Here is a 21,455-nt window from a genome sequence, read left to right as displayed (position 1 = left end):
AGCTGGAGACTGTGGCTCTCAGTCTTCAGGTGCTGCACTCACCTGCAGGGCCCCTTAGACCGGGTTGCTAGGTCCCACGCCCAGGCCCCTGGAGTGGAGAGTCCCAAACACTGTGGTAACTTCCCAGGATGTGTTGATGCTTCTTGCCTGGGACCACACTTAGAACCATTGCTGCCCTTGAAAGATTCCAGACTGCGAGGGTGAAAACCTGGGTTTAGCTTCGCCTGGGCTCCTAGCTGGCCCTATGACTCTATCAGACAGGAATGCATTCAGCTGCAGTCAACAGAATGCCCAATTAACAGCAGCTTAAGCAAACAGCACACTGTGGATGTTTTTCTTACTTGTTAAATCCTGAGATTGGCAGAACAGGGCTGGAGCACCTCTTAGAACAGCAAGAACCTGTGATCTGCTAGAGCGTGCATCTTGAATATCCCCCAAAAGGCCCATATGTCTCAAAGTTTGGTTCCCAGGGTGGCCCTGTTGGGAAATAGAAAGGCCATGAAGACGAGGGCCTGCAGCGGGGTGGTGGTGGCACAAGCCTTTGATCCCAGCTCTAGGAGGCAGAGGCAGAGGCAGGCAGATCTCTGAGTTCAAGGCCAGCCTGGTCTACAGAATGAGTTCCAGGACATCTAGGGCTGTGCAGAGAAACCCTGTCTCAATAAACAGACATACAAACAAGGACTAGGGCGAGCAAGCCGGGGGAGATGGCTCAGGGGTCAGAGTGACTACCACGGACGCTGAACAAGCTGGGCGCAGGCCCTGGAACTCACAGGTGAAGGAGGGACCTGACTCCTGAAAGTCATCCTCTGACTTTCTCCACGGCACAAGCACACCTTCAGTCCCTCATACACACACATAATAACAAATTAAATAAAACAAAAGAGGTAGGGATTGAGCCAGGCCTGGTGTGGGAGCCTTGTAGTTGCTGCATTTGGGAGGAAAAGGCACAGGATAAGTTCAAAGCTATCCTCAGCTATATAGCAAGTCTATGTGAGACAATGACCTCCCCCCCCCCCAAAAAAAAACCAATAAAGGAGCAGGGATGAGCTCAGTGTTTAGTAGATTGCTTGCCTAGAATGCCTAAAGCCCTGGGTTTGATCCCTAGCACTGAATAAAAACTGGGTGTGGCGGTAGACACCTGTAATGCCAGCACGGAGGTAGTGGACGTAAAATATCAGAAATTCAATGATATCCTTGACTATGTAGCAAGATCCCTGTCCGGCCTGGGCTACAGGAGAACTAGTTCTGGAAAATAAGATGGCTGAGACAGAGTTCCTTAGAGAGGCGTGTCGGAAACAGGTCTCTCCTCTTTTGTTCTCTTGCCATGAGGTGAATGGGTTTGTTCCACCACCAAGATATGCTGCCTCACCACAAGCCCAAAGCCAAAGGGCCAAGAGCTCATGCCCTGGACTCTCCCAGACTGGGCGCCAAATAAAGCCTCTTCTCCTTGAAGGTTGATTCTCTCAGTTATTTCATCTGAGCAGAAAGTGACCAACATGTGGTCATCCTGCCTTTCTGCCTGTCGTGTGACAAACTTTTCCAGGGGAGATGCCACACACGTCTACTCACCCCAGACAGGGAGCCTACGGCACACCATAGTACAGATGACACCAAGTCCAAGCTGGTGAACAATAAGTTTTATTGGGGTTACTTACACAGCAATTCTCAACCCGTGGGTTGCAAACCCTTTGGGGGTCAAAGGACCCTTTCACGGGTGGTCCTAAGACCCCCAGAAAACACACATATTTACGTTATGGTTCATAACAGTAGCAAAATTACAGTTATGACGTAGCAATGAAAATAATTTTATGGTCGGGGGTCACCACAACATGAAGAGCTGTATTAAAGAGTCGCAGCGGGCTGGAGAGATGGCTCAGTGGTTAAGAGCACCGACTGCTATTCCAGAGGCCCTGAGTTCAATTCCCAGCAACCACATGGAGGCTCACAACCACTTGTAATGAGATCTAGTGCCCTCTTCTGGCCTGCAGGGATACATGCAGGCAGAATACTGTATACATAATAAATAAATCTTAAAAAAAAAAGTCGCAGCATTAGGAAGGTTGAGAACCACTGGATTACAGGAATATGGGTGAGGGGTTACTCAAAGACAGCTGCATCACCACCCTAGCAAGGATGACAGCTCACAAAGATGGGAACCTGGAGCACACTGCACAGCCTACTGGCAACTCAAGAGGTTGGAGAGGGTCCTTTCCATGTGCCTCAGTTGGTTTAAATCCCTTCTAGGCAGCTCAGCTGGTTTCTGCTTCTTTGGGGGAAGCTGGTCTGGTCTGAGGGTTTTCTGTACCGCTTGGCTGCTCTTTTGAGCAAACTCTGTTTTTACTACTTAATCTGGGGGGGGGGGAGTGGGGAAGTGGGAGGGGTGTCTAGTGAATCTGGTCAATTTCAGGAACTTCCTGAAGTTACTTTGAGTTGTTTATTTTTGAGTTTAAGGAGCTCCCCTGTAGGCTGGAATGTTACAATTTGGGAGGAAACTGTTACACAACACTGCCTGCCCTGGCATCTCTGATACACAGCTAAAGTGCTCACAGGCTCAAGATGGCTACTGAACCAAGTTCCAAGAAGAAAAACCAGAGCAGAGCAAAGGAGGGGGGAGCATCCAGCGGCACTCACCCTCTCCATTTCTGTAACTTATTTGGTGCTGGGGGTGGAACCCAGGGCTTTGTGTGTGGTAGAGAAGCATTCTACTAAGTCACATTCCTCAGCTTTATTTTATTATTATGACTTTCACTACTATATACTAATAACTACAATAATGGTGATGATGACCACAAAGACAAGGTCTTGCTATGTCTCTCAGGCTGGTTTCAAACTTGCAATCCTCCTGCCTCAGCCTCCTGTGTACTAGAATTACAAGTGTATGCCATGATGCCCACCTTTATTACTACTTTTTTTTTGGTTTTGGTTTTGTTTTGTTTTGTTTTTGTTTTTCAAGACAAGAGTTTCTCTGTGTAGCTTTGGAACCTGTCCTTGAACTTGCTCTGTATACCAGGCTGGCCAGGAATCCACAGAGATTTGCCTGCCTCTGCCTCCCAAGTCGGGATTAAAGATGTGCACAGCTGCCTGGCCCTTTGCTACTACTTTAAATCATTACTGTTTTGCCAGATGTGGTGGCACATGCCTTTTAATCAGTAATCAGAGGCAAAGATAGATGAATCTCTGTGAGTGAGGCCAGTCTAATTTACCCAGTGAATTCTAAGATAGCCATAGCTACATACTGAGACTCTGTTAAAATAAACAAACAAACAAACAAATAAATAACTACTTCCCTTTGTCAAAAAAAAACTCTTCTCTGAGGTTCATGCTGCCGACTTTATCACTCTCCATGTCAGAAGTTTCCAGTGATCTACTTCATGTTTGTTTGTTTGTTTTTCAAGGCGATCAACTTCAAGGGACCTAAGTCAAGTTCCAGAACTTTCTGGCAACAAGGGCTCCCCAGGGTGTGTCTTATGTGTACTGGCCAGAATATTTCAGGCATTTCTGAATTCACACAACATGACTGTGAGGGCTTCTAACCATAAGAAAAAAAAGAGAGAAGAAATTCCTGTTCCTATATTTATATTTTTTAATTGGAGGGGTGTCTGTGCACATGGTGTCCTTGGAGGGGGTGTTTGGTCCCCTAGAACCAGAGTTACAGGCAGTTGTGAGACACCTGACATAGGTGCTGGGATCTGAACTCTGGTCTTCTGGAAGAGCAGAACCATGTTCCTATCCTTAACTCCTCTGGAAGAGCAGCGTGTGCTCTTAGCCCTCTTAACCACTGAGCCATCTCTCCAGTCCCTACCCCCTTAACCTTCAACTTGACAGCTTATTCCTGTGACTGCATTTCCTGCACCTCTATTTCCTTGCTCTTTGTCTCTTTGTCTTCCCAGGGATGCTTTCATTCTCCTAATCGGCCTATGGCTTTGTGGGTTTACATCCTTCTCCCTGGAATCTGGATGACCCAATCTAATTCTCTTTTATTCCCGTCATCTTCAACTCGCCCTCTTGATGAAACCCGGGACCTAGCTCTCCCTGTCTGCTCTCTCACCCCTGCACTTGAGCACAGATGAAGACAGTGTGAGCTCAAGCTGCAGACAGTTGCCATGGCAACTCAGGCTCTAACCTTGCCATCCTTCTCCACCCCCTGGGCTGGGAGTCCCGGGCTGTCCTTGTCAGGGCTCTTCTGTTTCCTACCTTTGTCTCCCTCCTCTCTCATTCTCCCCACGGAGAACTTCACTCCTACTTGACAGTGAAAAATCGAAGCCATCAGCTGAAGCCCCCTCAACTTCCTGTCCCCCACTACCACCCTGACTTATTTTTAACTGCCCTCATCCTCTCCTCCTTCCGGCACTTAATCCCTCCACCTGAGCCCTGCATCCAGGAGCTCCACCTCCTCAAGGACCTTGGTGCTCCAAACCCCAGTCCCTTCAGTATTTAGACATGGAAGTCTCTCCTGCATTCTGAAAAGCCAAGATCCCCAGACACCACCTTCCAGTTTCATCAGTACACATCCTTCCTTCTTTTAGAACACTTATTTTTCATACTAATAATGTGTGAGCCACCATGCTCAGCTAGTTCGTAACTATAGACGCCTTCTGCTGTTTGGTGGATAGTATTCTTTTCTGCATAAAATAGTACGCATGGGCCGATGACTGAATAAAGACTGATTAATATCTGGTGTTAATGAGGCTTCTGAGAAATGGGTGCTTCTGTGCAGTATTTTTGTACATTATTCATGGTGTCATAAATGGTTATAATCCTCAGGGGAACCGGTATAACATTATTATATAATTATTGTATACCATGCATGGAAACCTGACCGAGCAGTTCTGCTTTGAGGAATCTATCCCAGGACATTTGTACAAGGATGTACATGCAGAGGTTGTTTTCTGTGGTGGTGCTCACAACAGTGAAAAACAACGTATATGTTCACGTGTCCGTCAGTAAAAATCAGCTAAATATACTTTGCAAATCCCTGTGAAGGAGTACGAAGGCGCCCTTTATAGGGGCAGTGAGATGGCTCAGAGGGTACAGGGCCTTGCTGAGCAAGCCTGGCAACCAGAGTTCAAGCCCAGGAAGTCATGCTAAAGTGGAAGAAGAGAATCAGCTTCACGAAGTTGTTCTCTGATGCCCACAGGGACATCAGATCCCCATCCCCCATGTGCCTGGTGTCCAGGGAGGTCAGAAGAACGTAGCAGATGTCCTGGAACTGGAGTTATGGGCAGTGGTGAACTGCCATGTAGATGCTGGGAATTGAACCTGGGTCCTCTGCAAGAACAAGTGCTCTTAACCACTGAAGAGTCATCTCTTCAGTCTCACACACATTTCATTCTGTAGACCAGGCTGGCCTCAGACTCACAGAGATTCACCTCCCTCTGCCTCCCAAGTGCTGGGATTAAAGGCACACCACCTGGCTTCTTTTTTTTTTTTTTTTAACTGGGCATGGCCACATGGAGTATTGTGCAACCCCAGCACTGAGGAGTTGATCCAGACAGGAAGATTATTCGGCCTTCCTGGCTGCCAGCCTTGATCCAGGTTTGTTGAGAGACCTGTCTCAAGGGAATAAATGGAGACTAGTGGAGCAGAACACTAGCATCCTCTGGACTCTGCAAGCACACAAGAACACACACATGCACACACACAATTGTCATAAAACTTACAGATAACAACATTTATAATACAGTAGATTTTCATGATGATCCCATGTTCACTATTTTGTTTGTTTTGTCTTTGTTTTTCTTTTTCTTTTTTTTTTTTTTTTCTTTTTTTCAAGACAGGGTTTCTCTGTGTAGCTTTGCGCCTTTCCTGGAATTCACTTGGTAGACCAGGCTGGCCTCGAACTCACAGAGATCCACCTGCCTCTGCCTCCCGAGTGCTGGGATTAAAGGCGTGCGCCACCACCGCCCGGCTGTCTTTGTTTTTCAAGACAGGGTTTCTCTGTGTAACTGCCCTGACTGTCCGGGAACTCACTCTGTAAACCAGGCTGACTCACAGAGATCCACCTGCCTCTGTCTCCAGAGTGCTGGGATTGAAGGTGTGTGCCACCACCGCCCTGCTGCATGCTTTTTTTTGCATGTGTATCTGTGTGTGGTGTGCATGCCTATGTGCACATGTGTGCATGTAAGTGTAAGGGTGCATGTGCACATTCTTACATATGTAGAGGCCTTAAGTTGGCATCAAGTGTCTTCCTCCAACACTTTCCACTTTATTTTTTGACATGGGGGGTCTCTCACTGAACCTGGAGTTTGGTGATTCTGGGTAGTCTAGCAAGCCAGCTTGCCATGGGGATCCCTTTTGTCTGCCTTCTGAGTCAGTACTGGCATTACAGACCCCATGACACCTGGCCGACTTTTACAAGGGGTTTGGGGATCCAAACTCTGGTCCTCCTGCTTGCAAGGTAAATGCTGTGGGATGATCCCTCTGTATGCTGTGAATGTGTGTTGCTCTCATTGGTTGATAATAAAGCAGTTTTAGGCAGTACAATCAAACTGAGGATGGAGATGAAGAAGGGCAGAGTCTGGGCAGATGCCAGCCAGCCCCTGAGGAAATAAGACATGTAGAAAATGAAGTAATGAGCTACAAACCACACGGCAAGCATAGATAAGAAATATGGGTTAATTTAAATGCAAGAGCTAGCTAGTAATAAGCCTGAGCCATTGACCAAGCACTTATAATTAATATAAGCCTCTGAGTGGTAATTTGGGAAGTGACTGCCAGGTGTAATCATACAGGACAGAGAGCTCCACCTCTGGTTAGAGGTAAGTGCTTTATCCACTAAGCTATCTCCCCAGCCCTCAATCTGTACATTTCTGATCACTAGTGACACTGAATATCATATAATCCATCCTGAACTGTTTATTCCCTCTAATTTATTATTATTATTATTATTATTATTGAAATATTTTGTTTGTATCTCTATTTTTTCCACTTGCCCAATTCCTAACTAAGACTTCCAGACCTGGGCTGGTGCCACCACCTCCAGAAAGTCTTTCCTGGTTGTTGGCTTCTCTTGCTCTACCCTTCCCACCTCGCCAAGTTCAACCCTTTATGCTGGACTCAGGCCCAGCATGTCTGCATGCTTATTTCCTCCATAAGACCTTGAGAAGATTGGTTCCTTATTAAGACTCACCAGCTCAAGACAGAGTTCCCCAAAGAGTGTAGATACATTATAAAAGAATCAGAAATGGGCCACAAATATGATTGCTTTCAGACTTATTTCCTCTTTCCTATTCCTTGAGTAAACAACACAGTACAAAAAAGTCTGTTTCATAATCAAAAATACAAATTTACCACAACTCCCTTCATATAGAAAACTTTGCTTTTTTTTTTTTTTTTGGTTTTTTGAGACAGGGTTTCTCTGTGTAGCTTTACGCCTTTCCTGGAACTCGCTCTGTAGGCCAGGCTGGCCTCGAACTCACAGAGATTTGCCTGCCTCTGCCTCCTGAGTGCTGGGATTAAAGGCGTGCGCCACCACCGCCCAGCCCAGAATTCATTCTGTAGATCAGACTGGCTTGAAACTCACAGAAATCCACTTGCCTCTGCCTCCCAAGTGCTGGGATTAAAGGTGTGTGCCGCCGGGCGGTGGTGGCGCACGCCTTTAATCCCAGCACTCGGGAGGCAGAGCCAGGCGGATCTCTGTGAGTTCGAGGCCAGCCTGGGCTAACAAGTGAGTCCCAGGAAAGGCGCAAAGCTACACAGAGAAACCCTGTCTCGAAAAACCAAAAAAATAAAAAATAAAAAATAAAGGTGTGTGCCACCACCAGCTGAACTTTGCCTCTTAGCCTCTGCTGTTTTCATTTTCCACGTCTTAATTTTAAAAGATTTTATTACCTGTGTGTGTATGTGTGTGTGTGTGTGTAAGTGTGTGTGAGTGTGTGTGTGTGAGTGTGTGTGTGTGTGTGGGACAGGGATGTTTGTGGAGGTCAGAGGACAACTTGTGGGAGTTGATTCTCTCTTTCCATCACGTGGGTCCAGAGGATGAACTCAGATTCTCAGGTTTGGTGGCAAGCGCCTTTACCCACTGAGCCCTCTTGCAGACACAGTATTGTGGCTATTTCTTTTAGGGCCACCAACCATACTCCCAAATCATGTCACAGAGACTTATTATTAGTTTTGAAGGCTCGGCCTAGCTTAGGCTTGTTTTCAGCTAGCTCTTTTAACTTAAACCTGTTCCTCTTTATCTACATTTTGCCTCAGGGCTTTTTACCTTTTCTTTCCTTCTGTGTGTCTTACTTTCACTGCTTCTGTGTCTGCTGGCTGGCGACTGCCTGGCCTCTTAACCTGGCATGTGCTCCTCTTTCTCCTTGTTCCTCTCGGCCTAGATTTCGCCTCCTATTTATTCTCTCTGCCTGCTAGCCCTTCTATCCCTCTACTGCCTAGCTATTGGCCATTCGACTCTTTATTAGACCAATCAGGTGCCTTAGGCAGGCAAGGTGAAACAAATGTAACACATCTTTATGTAATTAAACAAATGCAGCATAAACAAATGTAACACACCTTTGCCTAGTTAAAATAATTTTCCACAACACAGTATACCTTAACTTTGGAAGCTGAATTCTCTGAGGTCACAGATTCCTGGCCTGGGGACGGGGAGTAGCTTTATGTAGCTGCTATGGGGGATTAGCACACTGTTCTTCCTTCGATGCCCTGGAAAATGGTCTCATTTCCCCACCTCACACCTCTCTTCACCCCCTCAAGACACCCGAGTTACTCATGTAGTAACCCCAGGCAAGGCAGAAATAAAGGTGCAGCCAGGCATGGTGACTGGTTGACCTCTGTGAGTTCAAGACCAGCCTGGTCTACATAGTGAGTTCCCAGCCAATCAGGGCTACACAGTGAGACCCTGATCTCAAAAAGAGAAAAGAAAAAAAAATGAAATGAAGGGGCACCTGAACCCATGTTTCATTAGTACTGGGATGTCCTCAATGAAAGGCCTGGATGTTTGACATACTTGTTAGTTTACAAATGCTACAGGTATTATGAAAGACAGGCTGAGGCCTCAGACAAAGGTACCACATCCTACTAATTATCATAACCTGGATCAGAAAACCTTGAGCCAAGAGATGCTCAACACCAGCCACAGACAAACGACCTTGAGATCCTGGATGGATGTGAGACCAACTATCTACCTAAGCTTTCTGCTTGTCAGTACAATTTAAATCCAAAACCCAATCTGTACAATATAACTATCTGAGTTTGGGTATTTTGTTTTGTTTTTAGTTACTTAAATATCCATTTTCTTTGTTCCCTGAATAAGATTGTTTATCTGTAGCAACACCCAAGTTACCCTTCATGTCCGATTACATCCAGCGGTGAGGGTAACAGGTAATGGTGGTCGAGGTTTGGTCATGCATCAGGCCTGTGCTAAGCGCCCATTCTCCATCTCATTTAAGCCCTTCTGACGATGATAAGCTCTCAGCAGAAGTAGCTGGGAAAGTTTACCCTCAGTTCTGCCAACACACAGGTTTCTGTTTCCCACTCATCTCCACACGACTAGGAGGAGAGGTCTCTCTGCCCTGTCAGAGTATAATCTACACGTTCTAACCTGCTTACCTACAAACTGGGATTTGAAGAAAGTCCCCACTTCCGGCAGAGTACAAGACAGAGTAACAGAGTAACAGGAAGTCACTGTTATTAATCCAAGAAAGGCGGAAATTTAATTCTCCTATTCCCAAGAATTCATAAATGGCTTACAGCTTATTTGAAAGGCAGCAAACTGAGCCCCACCAGGCTCACAGGGTGGGGAGGTGAGTTCACTCCCATTTATCCAGGCTTCTGGGTAGACTCACAGAAGGTCTGGCCTCTGAAGGGCGCCCCCCACAACTCTGCAGGCACAAATCCGGGCTCTCCCACCCAACCCTCAAACTTCAAAGGCAGTACCCAGGCCCTCCCTGACACATCCTCTTGGGGTTGCTTCCTAACTAACCTGTAAAGAAAGGAGGCCTGGCATGGTGAGGGGAGGCAGAGAGCCGAGGCTGTGCTGTGTGGTGATCTAGAGCCTTCTACAGAAGTCCAGAAGATTCTAGGCAGAGGGGCTGGAAGGCAGCCGAGTTCTCTTTTAAAAATAGAAAGGAAAGAAAAGAAAAACCCTTGTCTGATCATGACTTGGTAGAGGTACATTGCCTAGCAATTTTCAGCATGTCCCTCCTAGAGAAAGGCAGCCAGATCTGGACAAAGGAGGCCAGAAGCCTGAGGCTGGTAGTCCACAGTCCAGCCTGCTTGCAGGGAGCAGCAAACAAGTGAGCAAACAGAGATTTAGAATGTTCCAGGGTCTGGAAGAGGCTGCTCCGACCCCTCAGTAATTGGTTCGGAGACAATTGGACATCCATATGGAAAAAATAAAATAGATTCCTATCTCACAGCAGCCTCCAGATAAATTCCAGATGAACTGAAGACCTACAGGGAGCAAGCCGAACTATTCCGGCACAGCTGGAAGAAAGCATAGGACAGATGTGGGGACTCTGCGACTAACAAACCAGGCAATGCATAAAGATGGGCAGCTAACTGCATGAAGATTAAAATGGCCAGCTGGAGCTGGAGGTCAGGGGTAGTGCCCGCTGTGCTCTGGGGCTGGGGACAAAGTTATTTCTACATTAAATTGTTTTTTAAACTACGGATGTGTAGTAGACTTCTGTAACCGTGCACGTGAAGGTCAGAGGACAACTATGTGAAGTGGTCTCTCGCCTACCTGTAGGTGGCTTCTGGGGATTGAACTCGGATCTCCAGGCTTTGGGGCAAGTGTTTTTCCCACCGAGCCATCTCACCAACCCATCAAAATCTTCTCTAGGTATTTAAACTAAGACATAGCTTGAGACAAAAATAATGGAGACCAGGTTTCTCTCTGTAGCCCTGGCTGTCCTGGAACTCGCTCTGTAGACCAAGCTGGCCTCGAATTTAGAGATCTGCCTGCCCTCTGCCTCCCGAGTGTTGGGATTAAATGCTTTGTGCCACCACCACCCAGCTGGTTTTGGTTTTGTTTTTTTAAGACAAGGTCTTGATTTGCAATCCAGGCTGGCCTGCTCTGAACAATCTTCTTCAACCAGCCAAGTGCTGGGATTACAAGTGTGTACCACCATGCCTGGCTGTAGAATATTTTTAAATGTCTAAAGAGACAATCCAAAGAGCAGGCAATTTAGAGAGGAAGAAACCCCAAATAGTAACAAAAGTGGAATTGGCAGGTGGTAGTAATCTTGTTAGTACTGGGCTGCCTGCCCGTGCAGGGCACTCACATAACTCATTTTCTTTCCAAAGGAAAGAGGAAGGGAGGAGAAAGAAAGGAAGGTGGGTAGGAAAGTTCAAAAGAGTTCACTGTGATAATTAGAAACAATAAATTACATCCAGCATCCATGGAACTGACAAAAATTACCACCTGATAACCCAGCTGTAGATGCAGGTATAGAAAAAACCAGAACAATGTTAATTGCTACAACAATCTAGGATAAAAGGAAAAACATGTTGTGTAACAGTTTCTTCCACGATCTAAACATTCCATCCTGCAGGAAGTTCTTCAGCAGGAAGGTAAACAACTCAAAATAACTTCAGGAAGTCCCTGAAACTGACTAGAGTCTAGGCCTGTCCCTGCCAGTGTAAGCAATGAAAGCTGAGCTTGCTTATGGGAATGAGAAGTAAACTTGTTTTGTTCATCCACTGGAAAACTGAAACGCAGCTGGAAAGATCAAAATGGCTGGGAATGTAGTCCAGAGGCAGAGGCCTACCTTAACATACGTGAGCCTTGGATTCCACAGCCAGCACCACAAAAATAGAGGCTGGTAAGATGGCACAGTGGGCCAACATACTTGCCATGCAAGCCAGAAACATGGCTGTGACCCCTGAAACCCACATGGTGGTAGGAGAGAGACAACTCCTAAAGTTGTCCTCTGATTTCCATAAGTATGCCTTGGTACGTGCCTGTCTGCCTGTCTACACACACATGACATACACACAATAATAATAATAGTAGTAGTAGTAGTAGCAGCAGCAGTAGTAGTAGTGGCTGGAGAGATTGCTCAGTGGTTAAGAACACTTGTTCCTCTTGCTGAAGAACTGAGTTCAATTCTCAATACCCACATGGTGGCTCACAACCATCTGTAATTCCAGTTCTGGGGATCTGACACCCTCTTCTGATCTCTGTGCACTCCAGGCATGCACATGATACATACAATCAGGCAAAACACTCATACACGTAAAATTGAATTAAGTAAATAGTGGCCAGGTACCAGGAGGTGGTGGTGCATGTCTTTAATCCCAGCACTCGGGAGGCAGAGCCAGGCGGATCTCTGTGAGTTCGAGGCCAGCCTGGTCTACAAAGTGAGTTCCAGGATAGGTACCAAAACTACACAGAGAAAACCAAAAAAAAAAAAAAAAAAAAAAAAAAAAAGTGAACTGGGCCAGGTGTCATGGGCCTGTAATCCCAGCTACTCAGGAGGCTGAGTCAGAGTCATAAATTCAAGGCTAGCCTAGGCAGTTTAGTGAAACTCTATCTCAAACTAAAAAGTAAAAAGAAGGAACTGGAGAGATGGTCAAGAGATTAAGCACACTGGCTGCTGTTGAGTGGAATTCACCATTCCTACACACACACACACACACACACACCCCACAATTTAAAACAAACATCTAGCCAGGTGGTAGTGGCGCACACCTTTAATCCCAGCACTCATGAGGTAAAGGTAAGCGGATCTCTATGAGTTCAAGGCTAGTCTGGTCTACAGAATGAATACTAGGACAGTCAGAGCTACACAGAGAAACCCTGTCTCAAAAAAAAAAATTAAAATTTTATCTTGTTTTTAAAGATTTATTTTCTTCTATGTGTATTGGTGTGTGGGTTGCAGGGTCTGAGCACCACATGTGTACAGTGCCAGTAGGGACTAGAAGAGGCCCTCAGATCCTCTGGAACTGGAGTTAAAGACAGTACTTTGTAGCTAGAGTTTTCCTGCCTGGCCCACAGTCAGGACAAATCTCTCTCACCTGCCAGTCCCACAGCTGCTCAGACCCAACCAAGTAAACACAGAGACTTATATTGGTTACAAAATGTATGGCCGTGGCAGGCTTCTTGCTAACTGTTCTTACAGCTTAAATTAATCCATTTCTATAAATCTATACCTTACCATGTGGCTTGTGGCTTACCGGCATCTTCACATTCTGCTTGTCCTGGCGGCGGCTGGCAGTGTCTCCCTCTCAGCCTTCCACTTCCCAGCTTTATTCTCCTCCTTGTCCCGCCTATACTTCCTCCTGCCTGACTACTGGCCAATCAGTGTTTTATTTACCAACCAGTCAGAGCAACACATTTGCCATACAGAACATCCCACAGCAGTACTTAGCCACCACATAGTATTGTGCAACAATTTCCTTCGAATCTGAAACATCCCATGATGCAGTGAAGCTCCTTAGGCAGGAAGGTAAAAGACTCAAAAGAGCTTCAGGAAGTTCCTGAAACTGACCAGAATCACTAGCTTCCCCCCCCCCCCCCGGCCCCCGCCAGAGTCAGCAATAAAAAAGCTATGAATCCCTCTTACACAAAGTGAAGCTGAGCTCCAAAGAGGAGTCAGACCAAGTTGGTTTTCTGGAAGAAGCCAAAACCAATCAAGATGCCTGGAAGGCGTTCAGACCAACTGAGTCACTTGGAAAGGACACTGTCCAATGCGTTGAGCTGCCCATGTAGTGTGAGCTGTCGCCATGCTGGGGTGGACTTTGGTGATGCAGCTGTCTTTGAGTCATTTCTGCTCCTGTAAGTGACCCCTCACCCCTATTCCTATAAGTGACCCCAAGAAAACTCACTGGTTCATTAACTTGGACTTTGGTGTTATCTGTGCTATGGTCTGTTTGCTGTGGGCTCTGTGTCTGGGGTGAGTAGATGGGAGCGTTTGTCTCCCCAGGAATGTTTTGTCACAGTTCACACAGGTGCTGGAAATCCCACCCGGTGCTCTTCTTCCTGAGCTTCTCTCCAACCCCAGTGGTGTTTGTTTGTTTGTTTTGTTTTTATTGTTTTTAAGTAAAAGGGGAACTGTAATTATAGCTTGAGGGAGGGCACCAGCCTCATGTGATAACGAAGTCCTAGATTCGGTTCCCAGTATCAAAAGCAGAAGAGGAAGAGGGAGGAGGAAGCCATTGAGAGAAGAATGGGTGAAAAACAAGTTATACACACACACACACACACACACACACACACACACACACACACACACACACACAATATTACTCAACTTTTATTTAGTTTTTTTTTTTTTTTTTTCCGAGACAGGGTTTCTCTGTATAACAGCTCTGGCTGTCCTGGAACTCTCTCAGTAGACCAGGCTGGCCTCGAACTCAGAGATCAGAGATCTGCCTGCCTCTGCCTCCCAAGGACTGGGATTAAAGGCTTGTGCTACCGCTGCCCTGCTTATTATCCATCTTTAAAAGGCAAAGGTGTCCTGACATAGGTACAAACGGAGGGATCCTGAAGACATGTTGCTACCTGAAAGGAATGGGTGGGAGCAAAAGGCAAAATACTGCACGATGCCCCTTGGGTACATAGAGAAGGCACATTCCTAAGACAGACAGGATGGTCATTGTCAAGGGCTGGAGAGGAAGGGGGGGAGACGATTGGGGGTATGGAGTTTCAGTTTGGGAAGACAGAAAAGTTCTGTCTGAGGTGGGACAGGTCTGCAATGCTGCTCCTTGAGAAACACCAGCAAGAAGAACTAGAGTTCTAGGTTATTATGGGTTACAGAGTGAGGCTGAGGCCAGCCTGGGACACATAACACCTTATCTCCCCCTCCCCCCAAATCAAAACGTTCTAAATACGGTCATCATCATTAAAAATGTGAAAGACCCACTCGGGAGGCAGAGCCAGGCGGATCTCTGTGAGTTCGAGGCCAGCCTGGGCTACCAAGTGAGTTCCAGGAAAAGGCGCAAAGCTACACAGAGAAACCCTGTCTCGAAAAAAAAAAAAAATGTGAAAGACCTTCATGCCATAGAACAGTACACTTACAAAAGGTTAAAATGGTAAACTTTATCTATTTGTTTATTTACTTATTTTGGTTGTTTTTTGTTTTTTGTTGTTTTTTTTGTTTTTGTTTTTGTTTTGTTTTGTTTTTTTTTGAGACAGGGTTTCTCTGTGTAACAGCTCTAGCTGTCTTGGAACTCAATTTTTGTAGACCAGTTTGCATCCAACTCACAGATCTGCCTGCCTCTGCCTCCTGAGTGCTGGGATTAAAGTTGTGTTTACCCACTGCCTGGCTATTTATTTATTTTTGATACAATATAGCCTAGGCTGTCCTAGATCTCACTATGTAGACTAGTCGGGCTTGCCTCTGTCTCCTGAGTGCTGGGATGAAAGGTATGAACCACCACCTGGGTTGACTTTTTAATTACGTATATTTATTTATTTAGTGTTGGTTTGTAGGCCCCAAGAGCACACACATAGAGAGATCAAAGGACAATCCAGGAGTGGGTTCTTGGTTCTCTTTCTACCATGAGGGTCCCGGGATCAAACTCCAGATAGTGGCAGGTTTGGCAGCAAGGGCCTTTACGACACCTGGCCAGTCTGAGAAGGTAATTCATTTTATTAGACAGGGTCTCACTATGATGCCTCAGCTTGCCTGAAACTCACTAAATAGACAGGCTGGCCTAGAACTCACAGAGATCCACCTGCCTCTGCCTCCCAAATGCTGGGATTAAAGGCACGAACCACCACACCTGGCTCCAGGTGGCAAATTTTGTAATTTTTTTATAGTGTAAAAATATGAAAATAAAATAGAAATTGAAAAAAAAAAAAGAAAAGAAAACGTGGCTTCGGCTGGGTGTGTAGGTAAGTGGTATAACAGGTTCTTACTATGCTCAGGGACATGGGTTCAATTCCCCCACACTTAAAGAAAAAGCTGGCTTAAATCTAGCCCCTCGATCTAGGACATCCGGCACGTGTAGGTAGGTGACTCCCACACTTGGTGCATCCACCTGGCTGTTTCTTCCTCCCCTCCCCCAGGGCCAAGTGGGTATCCTCGGCTCTCTAAATGTCTCGCTGCTGCGCGCACGCGCACATGTTGACATGCGGGGGCGTGGCCTCACTCTGCGCCTGTGCTGAATTCCAGCTGTGACTGCGAGGAGAGAAAATGATGCCCGGGATGGGCTCTGCCGCCCGCCGCCTGCGGAGAGGCCCAGACTGCACACGCGCAGACCCAGCGTCCGCGTCAAAACACCGGCAGACAGCGCGCTCCGCATGTCCTGAGCTCCCGGCTGCTAGGCGTTCCTCTCAGCCGGGACTCCCGCCAGGCCGGGGCGGACGAGCTCACGTCTGACCCGCAATGCCCCGGGAGATCATCACCCTGCAGCTGGGCCAGTGCGGCAACCAGAGTGAGCAAGCGACCGCCGGGACCCCCCATCCCCCAGTCTCTCGTTCTATCCCTTGGGCCGCATTCAAGTGCCTGGTACCCACGGATCCCTTTTGTCCTTCCCATAAACCACCTTTCTTACCCTATTGCGCATGATGATCCAGGCAGGACCTGCCTCCTCAGTCCTAGGCTGTGACAACTTCCAGGCTTCTTGGGTCACCTTCTTGAATGTAATAGCCTCTGAGCTGGGGTCTTCCGGCCTTAAGGCTCTAGCAGACTTGGGCCTCTTCCCCCTCCCCCAGTTGGGTTCGAGTTCTGGAAACAGCTGTGTGCTGAGCATGGCATCAGCCCCGAGGGCATCGTAGAGGAGTTCGCCACTGAAGGCACTGACCGCAAGGACGTCTTTTTCTACCAGGTGCCCCCCAGTGACTTGACCAGGACCCTAGGACCTGAAGGGACGGGCAGCGCGACCTGGTGCTGGGAAACTCACTGGGCAGATGGGAACACAATGGCTGTCTTAAGGAGGGAGGGCCTGCAGGAGCCAGAGTTGGGAGGATTCAGGACTTGACCCATCCAGGCTCACTGGGCCCATCCTGGCTTCCCTTTGACAGGCAGATGATGAGCATTACATCCCCCGGGCTGTGCTGCTGGACCTGGAGCCCCGGGTGATCCATTCCATCCTCAACTCGTCCTATGCCAAGCTCTACAACCCAGAGAACATCTACCTGTCTGAGCATGGAGGAGGAGCGGGCAACAACTGGGGCAGAGGATTCTCACAGGTGTCAGTCCCAGAGTTCCTTGGTAACCCTAGCCTGGGACAAGGCAACGCTCAAGTAAATCTGGGAATCTGTCCAGAGTAGACTGACAATAAATACGAGACAAATGGATAAGCTGAGAAGAGGGACTGTAAGAAGGAGGCTATGCAAATTTTATGTAAATCATTCACAAAGTAGCAATTCTGGGTTGAGAAAGATTCTGACTGGGAAGTTCGGCTTCAGGAGGCAACAGAGACAAAGGGTGGAGTTCTTGGTGCTGAGAACCTTTGGCCTGACTTGCCCTTCCCATGTCTATATACAGGGTGAGAAAATTCATGAGGACATCTTTGACATCATAGACCGAGAAGCGGATGGAAGTGACAGTCTAGAGGTGAGGTTCTTCTATGGTAAAGCATGCTGGAAGAAAGATCAGGGATGGTCTCAACACATGATGTGATGGAAACATTCAATTCAGCATCTATTTGGGAACACGATACAGGGAGCATGAGGGCTATTAAAATATCGCTGTGTTCTCGGAGAAATCAAAGTCAGTCTCAATGCTATCGGCTTCTTAGGCATGGATTACTCAGATACTACTTGGTCTCTGAAGCTTCCCAAGGAGCCTGAGAGGCAAGGGTGAGATCTCTGGACAATGCCCCTCTCCCCCCCCCCCCCATTCAGGGATTCGTGCTGTGCCATTCCATTGCTGGAGGGACAGGTTCTGGTCTGGGCTCCTACCTCTTAGAAAGACTGAATGACAGGTAAGCCTGTGTCTGAGAAGAGGTCATTAGCCCAGATTCCCCGGTGTGCTGGTTAATATTTTAATGACGTCTTCATTTGTTTACTTGTGAGGAGGCATACGTGTCTCTGCGTATGTGCAGAGGTCAGTGTGTGGGAGTTTGCTTCTCTCCTTTCACCATGTGGGTCCCAGGAACTGAACTCAGGCCAATAAGAGTGGGGGCAGGCACCTTTACCCTACCCACTGAGTCACCGTACCAGGTGGAAGTCACCTTGCCAATAGGAAGAGAGTTTTGATGAAGTATCTAGATCAAGCTGGCCTGTTAACATGTCTGGAAGGGACTGTCTTGTTAATTGACACAGAAAGACCTAGCCTAGGGATTTCTGAACAGCATAAAAGAGGAGAAAGCTAGCTGCCAACCAGAAGCAAGGATCCATGCGTCTATTCTCTCTGTTCTTTACTGTGGACATCCTGCCTTAACTCCTGACATAATGGGTTGTAATCTGGAACTAAAAGCCAAATGAGCCCTTTCTTTCCCAAGCAGCTTTTTGCTTAGGTGTTTGTTACAGTACAGGAACTAAAGCAGAATTCCTAGGCGACCTCTTTCCATTTTGTTACTTTTTCTCCTTGAGCTGGAGGTCTTTTTTCTACTCTTCCCTACTCCAGTCACAAGGACAGAACCATCCAGGTAAAACCTTGGAAGCAATAACTGAGTAGGGAGATGGGAAGTTACCTTGGGATCTACAGAATTCTGGCGTATCCTTTGGGTGCTGAACACTGAGGTCTGCTCATGCTCCTTTTGTGGCACTTGGAAAGGAGATGAGTAGTCAGGGAAGTCCTTTCAGTTCACGGGACACCCTCTCTTTTCCCTCTTGTTTGCCTTTAGGTACCCCAAGAAATTGGTGCAGACATACTCTGTGTTTCCCAACCAGGACGAGATGAGTGATGTGGTGGTCCAGCCCTACAACTCACTTCTCACCCTAAAGAGGCTGACTCAGAATGCAGACTGTGTGGTGAGGGAAGGAAGACAGCCAGGAGCTTGGCCCGCCTTTGAAGGATAGCCCTTGCCATTTTCTAGCCCTGACCCACAAAGAACACCCAACAAAATCATGCCATGTAGGCCAAATTATGAACTAAGATCCCAACTTCCAAGCTTCTTCCTGGCCTTTGGGGCAATATGACTCTCAACAAGGAGTATTCCCCTATCCCGATATACACCTTATTTGGCCTGTTCAGTGTCTCCTTATGCTTTAACTCAAGGGTCATGTTTATAGCAAAACCTTATCCCCACTATTCAGACAAGGTCAGATCTCTGTGTATTTTTGTTAACTAAACTTTTAATTATTTAGAAACAGGGTTTAGCTGGGTGTGGTGATTTATGCCTATAATTCCATTTTTCAGAAGGCTAATGCAGGAGGATCACTATTAGTTCTAGGATAGCCTGGGCTACGTAGTTAAGTTCCAAGACAGTCTGAACTACAGCGTAAGACCTAGTCTCAAGACTAAAAAAGAAAAGAAACGAAACAGGAACTTACTAAATGGCCCTAGCTGGCCTCAAACTTGTGATTCCTCCTGCCTCAGCTTCCTGAATAACTGGAATTATAAGTGTGTGCTACAGTGCCTACTGTAGTTATTGGTAAGACATTGAATACAAGCTCTACCTCCAGCCTCATTTTAATATTTGCTTTTTCACTAAAGTATAGGCCTGATGGCGGCAAAGCCCATGTCTGTTCTCAGTAGTCTTTCCAGAACCAAAGCACACGGGAGACATTTGTTTACTGTCCTGTATCATCCTGCTCCAGAGATAGGGTATTTCTTGGAAGGTAGCAAACCCACTTCCTGGTTTGGGGGTTTGCAGAAACTAAGCTGTTTGTATCTTACTTCAGTGTCCCCTTTTGCCTCAAAAGGTGTTACTGATTCCTTCTGTCCTGCCAGGTGGTGCTGGACAACACAGCCCTAAACCGGATCGCCACAGACCGCCTGCACATCCAGAACCCATCCTTCTCCCAGATCAACCAGCTGGTGAGTCCCACTCCTGGGATGGAAGCCCTCTACTAGAGGGTCGTCAGAGGAGAGATGGTCCACCTCCATCAAATCCCATAACACAGTATCTCCTGTTCCCAGGTGTCCACCATCATGTCAGCCAGCACCACCACCCTGCGCTACCCTGGCTACATGAACAATGACCTCATCGGCCTCATCGCCTCCCTCATTCCCACCCCCAGGCTCCACTTCCTCATGACTGGCTATACACCTCTCACCACGGACCAGTCAGTAAGAGCTCCGGCAGTGTCCCAGGACCGTGGCCTTTCTTTTCTCCCTGCTCTACCATGAGCTTCCCTTTGCAGTTCTTCTCCACCCCACCTCCCCGGGTTCTGGTCTCAGGGATTGACACTGTGACCCTTGCTTGCTGCCCTGTCTCCACTGCCCACCGCCTCTGGCTCCTGCAAGCAGTGCTCATTGGATCTGCTGCTGCTCACGCACAAGGGCATGGGTTTGCTGAGCTGAGAGCCTCGATCCTAACCCATGGCAGAGACTCAGCACAGACCTGATCCAAAGACATTTCCAGAGACCACGCCACCTCCAAGCTGATGGGGACACAGTTGACTCCTCTCCTGTGTCCGTCCACAAATCTCTGGGTTGCTCCCCGACTGCTAACATAGTCCCTGTGAACCCCCCTTCCCTCAGGTGGCCAGTGTGAGGAAGACAACAGTCCTGGATGTCATGAGGCGACTGCTACAGCCCAAGAACGTGATGGTGTCCACAGGCCGGGATCGTCAGACCAACCACTGCTACATCGCCATCCTCAACATCATCCAGGGAGAGGTGGACCCCACCCAGGTAAGGGAGGCCCATCACCCTACCCTCTGGCCCCCCAGGGTGGAGGAGGAGCAGCCACCACCTCTCTATTCACCCTAGGTCCACAAGAGCCTGCAGAGGATCCGGGAAAGGAAGTTGGCCAACTTCATCCCCTGGGGTCCAGCCAGCATCCAGGTGGCCCTGTCAAGGAAGTCTCCCTACCTTCCCTCAGCCCACCGGGTCAGCGGGCTCATGATGGCCAACCACACCAGTATCTCCTCGGTGAGTGCAGTCTCCTGTTGTCTGTGTTACCGAGAATCAAATCCAGGGCTTCAGGAATGGTAGGCGATGCTGCCGCCTCTGAGCCACACCCCTCGCTCCTGCCACTCTGTTCCACTGTCTACCGTCATCAGCTTTCCCAGTCTGTCCCTGGTACCGTGTCCTGCACTGGATGCCATTCTGAAGCTCTCCTTCTCTCCAGCTTTTTGAAAGTTCCTGCCAGCAGTATGACAAACTGTGGAAGCGGGGGGCCTTCCTTGAGCAGTTCCGTAAGGAGGACATCTTCAAGGACAACTTTGAGGAGATGGACAGGTCCAGGGAGGTGGTTCAGGAGCTCATTGATGAGTACCACGCTGCTACACGGCCAGATTATATCTCCTGGGGCACCCAGGAGCAGTGATTACATTCTCTGCTGGCCCTGGACAAGTGCAGCCCTCCCCATGCTTGGATCCTCTCACCCCACTTCATCTCACATTTCTAGGTTCATGTCCAGCCGAGGAGCTGCTCCTGTCTCTTTCATGCCTGGCTCTTGGTATGTTTGTTTACTTCTAATAAAATAATAAAGCTTGATGATGAGTA

At 47.7% G+C, this 21,455-nt stretch overlaps 1 protein-coding gene and 1 long non-coding RNA gene across 2 annotated transcripts in view; one reads left to right on the top strand and one right to left on the bottom strand.

The window, feature by feature from the left end:
• The window catches only part of LOC128122679 (uncharacterized), a 13,384-nt gene extending 7,621 nt beyond the window's left edge, over positions 1 to 5,763 (bottom strand). The window contains exon 1 of the long non-coding RNA XR_008222462.1: positions 342 to 5,763. This is a non-coding gene — a long non-coding RNA (uncharacterized LOC128122679). The remainder of the gene's footprint in view (positions 1 to 341) is intronic.
• Tubg2 (tubulin gamma 2) overlaps positions 1 to 21,455 on the top strand; it is a 23,823-nt gene extending 2,368 nt beyond the window's left edge. Inside the window, exons 2-12 of the mRNA XM_052758327.1 lie at positions 16,065 to 16,326; positions 16,607 to 16,719; positions 16,916 to 17,083; positions 17,382 to 17,450; positions 17,741 to 17,820; positions 18,685 to 18,811; positions 19,734 to 19,820; positions 19,923 to 20,072; positions 20,487 to 20,639; positions 20,718 to 20,879; positions 21,079 to 21,455. Of these exons, the coding sequence (XP_052614287.1) occupies positions 16,278 to 16,326; positions 16,607 to 16,719; positions 16,916 to 17,083; positions 17,382 to 17,450; positions 17,741 to 17,820; positions 18,685 to 18,811; positions 19,734 to 19,820; positions 19,923 to 20,072; positions 20,487 to 20,639; positions 20,718 to 20,879; positions 21,079 to 21,276 (1,356 nt within the window). The 5' untranslated portion in view covers positions 16,065 to 16,277 and the 3' untranslated portion in view covers positions 21,277 to 21,455. The remainder of the gene's footprint in view (positions 1 to 16,064; positions 16,327 to 16,606; positions 16,720 to 16,915; positions 17,084 to 17,381; positions 17,451 to 17,740; positions 17,821 to 18,684; positions 18,812 to 19,733; positions 19,821 to 19,922; positions 20,073 to 20,486; positions 20,640 to 20,717; positions 20,880 to 21,078) is intronic.

This window comes from Peromyscus californicus, unplaced genomic scaffold, assembly GCF_007827085.1.
Source record: "Peromyscus californicus insignis strain IS unplaced genomic scaffold, ASM782708v3 Scaffold_3__1_contigs__length_106647218, whole genome shotgun sequence".
Lineage (NCBI taxonomy): Eukaryota > Metazoa > Chordata > Mammalia > Rodentia > Cricetidae > Peromyscus > Peromyscus californicus.
This window is presented reverse-complemented; position numbering and strand designations above follow the sequence as displayed.